Source organism: Dermacentor albipictus, chromosome 1 (assembly GCF_038994185.2).
Source record: "Dermacentor albipictus isolate Rhodes 1998 colony chromosome 1, USDA_Dalb.pri_finalv2, whole genome shotgun sequence".
Lineage (NCBI taxonomy): Eukaryota > Metazoa > Arthropoda > Arachnida > Ixodida > Ixodidae > Dermacentor > Dermacentor albipictus.
Genome location: NC_091821.1, coordinates 160,471,644 through 160,480,296, shown reverse-complemented (window position 1 = coordinate 160,480,296; position 8,653 = coordinate 160,471,644). Strand labels below are relative to the sequence as shown.

The window sequence follows — 8,653 nt, the reverse complement described above, 5'->3', positions numbered from 1 at the left end:
TACTTTTAATACGAATGTCATACACGAATCATATCGAGAAAAATAAAAGCCGATTACGCGCTTTCTCGGGCTGGCACGGTCATTTGCGACGAACTGCGCCAACAGGAGGTCGAGCCTTTCGCGCAAAGAGCGCACACTGAACGCTTTCTCAAACACAAAGTTCCTATTTTTTGCTATGCATTCCCACCGTGCAGGATCCGGGAATGGCTTCTGCACGCTCACTTGACGCAGCAAAGCCAAGTCGTAGGCTATTGAAAAGTACAGCCTTCCGCTGGTCGCCTTTGACGCCGCCATGTTGCGAAACCTTGTCTCGCGCTCTCCCGAACAAACGAGAACCACAAGAACAGCACGCAAGGCTCGCCACGTACGCACGCAAGAATCGCATATTAGCGCACGCAGCGGCCGCGTATACGCATCACGTACCGTTCGTGTTGCGTTCTGCACACGCGCACATTGCAGAACGCAGCGATCTTACGTACGCAACGCCGTTGCGTACGCAACGTACGGAGTACTAAATCTGCCTATTGAGTGGCAATTACTGCGCCGCATCCTTGAACATTGGGAAAGTGAAGTAGATTTATGGCCAACACACAAAAGCAGTGACAACCCAATACCGGCGGTGTGGCTTGTTTGATACAGCAATTTCTACCAAGTGTATGCCACAAATCTGATGTCATGTGAACGTCATTTATATGAATTTTTTATTGCTACAATGCACAAAACGGCACTACAATAAAACCATTACAACACAAGCGAAAGCAGACACATAACCATAAAGGATAGACGTTTCCGTGTATACGTGTCGGTTTGCGGCTGTCTTCTTATAGCTGTTTGACCTACTGGCCCCAAGACGAAATCCTGTCATGGATAATTACAGCGTTGGGAATTTAACGCCTAACTTCCTTAAGTACATATTTTCGATGCTTTAGTTTCCTATTCAGGACATATGGTTTCAACAGTGACAAGAACTTAACGATTAATTCTGCATGAGAAATTTATTCCAAAGTGGTTTAGCGGTTGCCTAATGAAAGAATCCCTGCATTTCAAAATTTGGAGGGATTGAACGAGCTAAAGCTGCATTTCAAGCTGGTGACTGCAAACGCGTTGCGTGCACCGTTGCAGAATTCGTTACTACCAGGTGGAGTGCGCTGCACATCAATCGATAACAGACGATAGCAGAATGGGCAGGGCCTTGCTATTTGAGGCCTCAGCTGTTTGCCTAAGGACAAAAACATACCGGAGCAAATGTTCGCAAACAGGATGAGGAATGATACGCCGCCTGCAGCAGAAAACCGGAGACAACTCAGCGTGGAATGCGAAGGCGTTCGAGACCCGTAGGTGGCGTCCACCTTCCAGAAGCGCTGGAATTTAAAGCGGATGGAAGCATCAACCGGTCAGCAGTCGAGGTAAGTAAGAGACGCTTAGAGGTGGAAAAGAAAGGAAGACATTGATAGGACCGGATCCGTGACAGGCATATGCATAACTGTACAAGGTAGATATAGAACTTTTAAAGAGAAAAAATATAAAGGAGATGTAGGCAAAATGCTAAAACGATAAGCATGTATAGCATACCTGATTAGCTCATGCGGGCCAGGTGACTATTTGACACTGCCCCGTTTCAAAGAGGATGCCAATAAATCATCATCGTAATAATAATCATCATCATCACATGACGTGGGAAAACTTCCCGAGGAGCCGCCTAACAGTGTAAGGTTGAAAAACTGGGTTTGTTCGATAAGGAGGCTCACTGCGTTCAGTCTGTCATGCCTCCTGATCAGTATTTCCGGTGAAAAACTGACTTGTTTGTGCCTACCGACTCGGCTCTTCCTCAGGCTCATGACATTAGCCTCAGGGCGACGTCATGCCTGTGTTAAAACAGCTTTCGAAACGATTTGCCTAATTTCGTGAACTTCTCAGAAAGTGTTCGACGCGCAGCTTGGGCATGGCGGCTGGATCCAACAAAGCTGTTCGTTCTGGTTGTTACCTATGCCGTCGACATAGTTGTCATGACTGCCACGATTGGCCGGCGCCCGTTCTCAGGACTGTTGTCATAGCATTTAATTAATCGCCTCACTAAAACTTGGCTTCACATGGATTGCAACATGTGCGTTGGATCTGGCCTAGCATGCTTGGCAAGCGACTGGCGAGCTCTCGGTGGCGCCTCCATTGCGTTCGATTACGCGCTTCCGTGGCGTTGGCACTTGCGGCGCAGACTGGCGCCCTGGCCACGACGCGAGGATCGCCAGTGGAGCACCGCGACGGCGGCGCGCAGCTTTCCGCCAGGCGAGCGAGGCGAGACAAAAGCGCAACGAAAGTGAGCGGCGGCGGCGGCGGCGATCTGGAGCGGTCCCCTCGCCCCCCGCCGAAATGGCGGCGCTGACCTAGTCTTGTGTTGGGGGAGCACTTCTTCCTTCACGCGGGGCTCCTGATGGGAGGAAAGATGCAAGGGGGTGTGGAAGGGGGCCCCCCGAAAATAATCACAATAAACGCGGGGCAGGAAAATAAAAAGAAGCGACGAGCTGCTGGACCAATCCGGACCGAGCCAGTTCGAAAATAGCCTCGATAGAACGGGCCTCCATGGTCACCTCTGGACGTATAAAAGCGACCGGCAGCTCAGCAGTCAGCACACTCAACAGCCGTCTTCGACCTGTTCTCTTGTGTTCGTTGCACGCCAAGCACAAAGACTTCAGCCATGAACGCTCTGGTAAGTGGGCCTTGAAAACTTCCCCTGCCCCCATCCCCTCGACCGCAGCTGCAGGATACGTACACGAAGCTTTGCTGGGCCGGCCCGCCGGCCGGAGAACCCGTTCCCAAGCGGGGCTGTAAATCCGCGGCGGAGGCATTGATCGAAGTCTGGATTTGCTCCCTTTGGACTCGATGCTGACCTCGGTCCGAACGTGCTCGCAACTCCACCTCCGCTCGGTGCCTCTCGAGACAGGGATTGTGTCCCCCTTGCCCCGCCCCCGCACCCCTCTCTCTCTCTCTTTTTTTTTTTTTACTGGTCAGTTCAGTGCGCAGCAGTGAGTTCGTGGATACGTCTGATTGTACCGTCGTTCTTCAAAGAGCCAGCTCTACACAGACAGCTTACGCGAAGTAATATCTACATATCTCTGAAACTCCGAGTGTTGCTAATTATCACCAGACATTTCCGGTAATGCACTTCCGCCTCGATCCAAGATGGTTCTTGTAAAAACTGCAGACATGCATTCCATCACCGCTAACTTGAGATCAACTTTGTTTCCACCATTTTTTTAAAGCTTGCTACGTATTTTATGATGTCCTTCCACTGTGTAAGAAAAAAAGTCACCTCTATTAAACCCCTTACTATGCGGTTTTACTACGGCAACGACATCTGCAGTCGTATAACAATCAGGGGTATGGTTAAAATGTGTCAAGAATATTTGAGCTATCCCGATAGCCCGTGCGCACATTTCCAGCTAGTGAGCAGCTTAAGCAGCACGTGTCCTAAGTTGACCCTATTGAGATGGGTACCTCGGCTACTTCCGTATACATAAGAAGTCATTATTGGCTATAGTCAATGTGGTTAAAGTTCGATCGGTTCACTTACATGAATTAGGAAGCTTTCTGCAATTTGGACATGGCGAGCGCTCGCGCGGCAGCTCTGTCCATGAGCGAATTTTAAAAAGAACGTCGCATGAATTTCCATTCGTGATTTCATCAGCTGTTTACCGTAGATAACAGTCTAATCCGAACATGATAGTTTCTTTTCAAGCGAAAAACAAAGCTGAATTTGGATTGTTGCTTTCTACTGCTTGTCCCGCTTTCATATTGTTGTTAAGCAAAGAGGTTGTCACAAGACCATAGACAGGCGTTTCTGAGAATCGGCACAATTTCCGTGCTTATATCTCGACCTGCACAACGTCAACTGGCCTCTAGACAGCGTCTTTCATCTTCTTAGGAGAAGGAAAACGCATCGCTAACGGTAGGCCCTATCAGCGCAACCTGCGATGCTTAACATTCGTCCTGTGGCCATAAAAATACAAGCTCGACTACCGCGTTCGCGAATGCCGAAGTTCGAGGCAACAGAATGAATGCTCAACTGAACGGTTCTTAGCGGCAGCACGCAGGGGACATTTTTAAAAGCACGTGTCGGCTAATGGCAGGCGCACACACGTACGGCTGCTGCAGCTCCAGCGATGCGCACGGCTGCCGGCGTTCACGGGTACACTTGGGAAATGCATTCGCCGACAGCACACTCTATGGCGCACTTCGTTAGAACAGGCGCCGACCGAAGCGAAGCGTGCCGTTCCCCCGAACAAAGTCGGCCGGCCAAGTCAATCGTGTGCGGGAAGCAAAGCGGTCTCTATAGAGAGCGGTCGTGCGCGCAGGTTGTCGCAGCCCTGTTCGCCTGCGTGGCCCTGTCCTACGGCCAGTTCGAGTTTGGCGGTGGATACGACGGCGGCGCTGGCGCTGGCGGCTTCGACAGCAGCTCGTTCGGGTCTCCCGACGGTGGCGCGCAGCTGGGCGGAGGCGACTTCGGTGGCGGCTTCGGCGGAGGCGACGCTGACGGTGCGGGCGCCGGCGCCGGCTTCGACACCTCCGGCTTCACTGGCGGCTTTGAAGGATTCAATGCCGCTGCCGCTTCCAACAGCCGCCCCCAGTTCGGCGGCTTCCAGAGCCAATTCCAGGGAAGCCTTCAACAGGGCGGAGGAGCCCAGTCGTCTGTCGAGGCCCAGTAACGCCACGGTAAAGGAACATGCCTCAATTCAGCGGCACGGGCGCCACTCTCGACTCGGTCAAGCTATCGGAGCGTGCAGCTTACTTGTTCATATCGCTGCAGCATTTCTCGGCTGTGACTAACTCGCAGCTATACATGATTAGAATATAGTGTCAATATCATCGCTCCGGGTATGTGATATCAAGCAGTTGACGATCGGATTTACACCAGTAGATGTTGAAGAGAACCTAGCGCTAGCTACAACCTTTGAAACGTGTTTGCCTCCTTCAGGACGCGGCCTTTGACATTCTAAGTATTTCATATTAGTGAGCTTTCGTTATGTAACTTAAGCTGCGCGCCTGAATGCAAACGAAACATTATTTCCCCTGTAACCTTTTGCGAAGCGTACAACGCCCAGTAATCGGTACATGTACACTTGCACTATTCAGGACTCACAGGCTAATCAAATCAATTAATTAATCAATTTGAGCAAAATCTATTTAAGCAGGCCGAATGTATGTGAACGTGATCTATTTACCTACTGGCTACCGAGGACTGCGAGCATACAGTAGGTTTGACTTTTTCAACCTCTAGCTTGTCAGGATACGGCATGAAAACGATGACGAAGCGACAAGCAAAATACGAATTCACAGGAACAACGAAAACCTAAAACGGCTCACAGCCAGAGAATGCTGTCGCATTTGACCACCGTATGGGAGAGCGCAGTGCAGCCTACGAATTGAGAGGCGGCCGTGGTGGCACAAGGCCTTGACTAGAGGCCTCCGTGCTTGCTGCTTTTTCAATGCGAAAACATTATATGCCCCATCAAGCGGAAAGTCCGGCGAGCGTCCGGCGTTCACATCCGATAGTACCAAAACCCTCGTGACCAAGTGATGACGTCACATTTCTGGCGCTAGACCTGCTGCGGCTCGCACTGAAAAATCCCACGGTGAACAACCACTGCGCGGGACGGACGCCGTGGCCCACCCCCAAGATTGACTATGCCCAGTTCGAACACTGAGTTGTCCCACGTTTAAAACCGACCTGGCCCACTCCCAAAATTGACCTTGTCCAATTCGAGCACATGACCGAAGGAAAAGTATCGCGCGGAAGAGTCATACTGCCTTCGCATTCAATGCACTTAAAGAGACTGAAGTGGCTCTGTAAATTGCTTGCCTTCGACGAGCGGCTTGCTTTGGCCTGTTCTCATTGCTGTTCCATTCCAGGTCCAAACGAGAGTCACAGCCTGGGGCGCACACCAACGACAGAGCCCATGTCGAATTTCTCGCCAAGAATTTCGACGGTTGTATAGTGTTGAATAAGCAATGTAAATAGTATTTGCGTGCCTCGACCAGCGCGCCTGTAAAGAATAATCACGCGGTTTCATTAAAAGCTCATCGTTAAAAAAAAGGACGCATTGCTGCCCACGTTTCTCTTCGTCCGCCCCCATCGGCTGCGCGGCCGAAGGGGCCGACGTATTGCCAACGCAGGTGGTGCTTGTGCCGAGCTCCCCCGATGGCAGCGCTGCCCGGCGAGCGGGCAACGACGGACGGCGCGCTGCCTTCCCGACGGGCGCGCTGCACGGCGCGGGTCCGCGCACGATGGACGAGCCGCTCCTTTGTAGCGTGAAGCGGGCCAAACGTTGCTTTTCGAACCACCCATGCGGGGCAGGATGAGCTAGAGGCGGAGTCCTCCCCCTCCAGGTCCGCTCTCTTCTGGCTACAGAAGGGGGTCCATATATTGTGGTTGTTTCTGTGGATGACGATCACGGAACGTGCACAAAAAAAAAGAAGGCCACGGCGGAAGAGGTATGAAGTTCCCTCATGCCAGAATGGTCCGTAACATGGATGTCCTAGCGACCCCCCCCCCGCCCCCCGGGAACGCCGTTCCTGCATACAAGGCGGCGGCGGCGGAAGGGTGACCGACAGGTGTTCATTACCCATGAACTCTAATTTGGTCCTGCAAGTTTGTGATTGGTGGAAGCTTTTATGCTGAAATAATGACATTGATTATAATTCTCAAGCTGTCCTAATTAAGGACTAAACTCTCTGCCCACGCTATCCTTCATGATTCGCGCTCACGAGTTCTCTGGGAATACGCCGCGACATCGTTTTGTCCTAACGCTCATGAGCTGACCAGATTCGAGTAACATGGTGCAGCGAGCGATAAGGCTCAGCTTGAGTCATATTTAAAAACAATAATAAAGGAAATGTCTTTGATAGTTAAGTCGTTCACGAAATCATTGCACGAAATCCTGCATGAAATCCTGCGCAAAAGCACGCTAGATTTAGTGGCGACAACCCTTCCTCCCACCCTCCAAAAAAAATTAAAATTATGCAGGTCGCATGCACTGCGGGAACCAATGTTACATGAATGATATTGCAGGCAGCTAGCTATCTGGAGTATCGTTTGGGGTTATACGGGAAGCTTTACCAGATGTACCAACATTTTTGTGTACGCCAAGCAATCCTGTGTGCGTGTGTGTAACGTGAGTGTGCGTCGCGACAGTTGCAAGACAAACACGGCGACAACGTGCCTATCTGCTTAAAAAGAAACAACGACATATCGAGAAAACAAAGATTCGAAAACCTATGCGTGCGAAAGCTGTCTTTAAGCCGTACTCAAGGAGAGAGCGGTCTGAAAGCTCTTGTCAACCTTGTCAACCAGGTGTTACGTCTCAACACAGCCAAGGGCATTAATTAGACATTTACCACGAGATAACCCCAACCATTCATCAGCGCCTATCCAGCAGTCAGCGCAGCGTTGACATCGACGGTTTACGGGTCAACAAAAGACCCCTCTACCTGCACCTGACAACCTGAACTAATGATGAAAAGAGCCAACGTCGAATGCTATCGTGGGAAAGGCTTCGACCTCGGATTCCCAAAGTGCTACGCGCTTGCTAAATATGCGGAAACGGAGGTACAACATCGGAGGCGTAGTTCGGCAGAATGGTGCGATATCATAGGCGGGACATTGCGCGCGATTCGACGATTGTGATTGGCCGCGATGCAGTCATCAGCTTCCCTAGTCTAGTCACCTAGGGAAGACGACGATATTAAAAGCGGAGACCTTTGGTGCAGTGAGTGGTTCTGACGTGTTCTGACGCTGATGCATGCATGGAGTGGGTTTCCGCAGCTGGAGCCAGTGTGAATAATGTAAAATAAACTATTTTTCCTTCATTCCTACTACCGGACGTACTCGTCTATGGGCTTGGTGGATTCCTGGCCCAAACGCCACCTTGAGCCGCAACACAGGGAGAACAAAGGGCACGCAGGCCATTCCATTCGCTACAGACCCCCGACACTTTACGTACAGTCCGCTTGCCTTCTAGGCATTGCACTGCGAATGCACTGCCTGGTATGACCATTTCGCGTCGCCTGCCGCCGCGCTCTCTTGTGTTCTGCAGGTTACACCTCGAAAAGAACCAAACGAGAGGGAACATATAACTGCGCTTTGGCTTTTGTGATGATGATGATGAATCCTCAATCATTGGCACAAACCCAATATGGGGGATAGGCCACGAATCGGGTGGTAATATTGTGCTGCTCTTACGTGCATAGTGGGTTCACGCCTCAACCAACAATATGCGGGGGCACCGAAGAGTGGTGAACGAAGAAGACGACGTGTGGCTGGCTAGCTGAATCTCGACAGGCGCTCAGCTGATCAAGGCCATCGCATCTAACGCTACCCGGCTTATGAGGAAATTGTACACATCTTCTGCAATTCCTTTGAGGAGATGTCCGACTCGGTCTTCCTCAGACATCTGCGAATTTACGATTTTGCACAGCTTGAGGATTTCATCTATGTATATAGTGCATGTGCAGGAGCTTGAGCTCTTTGAGATAGTGTTCTCTCGGCGCGTTTCTGTTTGGCGTAGGAGTCGCCAAAACACTTCTTAATTTCCTCGACGAAGCGCTCCCACGTTGTTAGGGAGTCTTCGTGGTTTTCATACCACATCAGCGCTGTCTCACT

General features: G+C 51.0%; 1 protein-coding gene across 1 annotated transcript; it reads left to right on the top strand.

The window, feature by feature from the left end:
* Positions 1 to 2,561: 2,561 nt before the first annotated feature.
* Positions 2,562 to 6,120, top strand: LOC135910413 (uncharacterized). The gene is made up of 3 exons (XM_065442458.1): positions 2,562 to 2,704; positions 4,350 to 4,707; positions 5,905 to 6,120. The coding sequence occupies exons 1-2, from the start codon at positions 2,693 to 2,695 to the stop codon at positions 4,698 to 4,700; spliced, it is 363 nt and encodes a 120-aa protein (XP_065298530.1). The 5' UTR covers positions 2,562 to 2,692; the 3' UTR covers positions 4,701 to 4,707; positions 5,905 to 6,120.
* Positions 6,121 to 8,653: the final 2,533 nt, after the last annotated feature.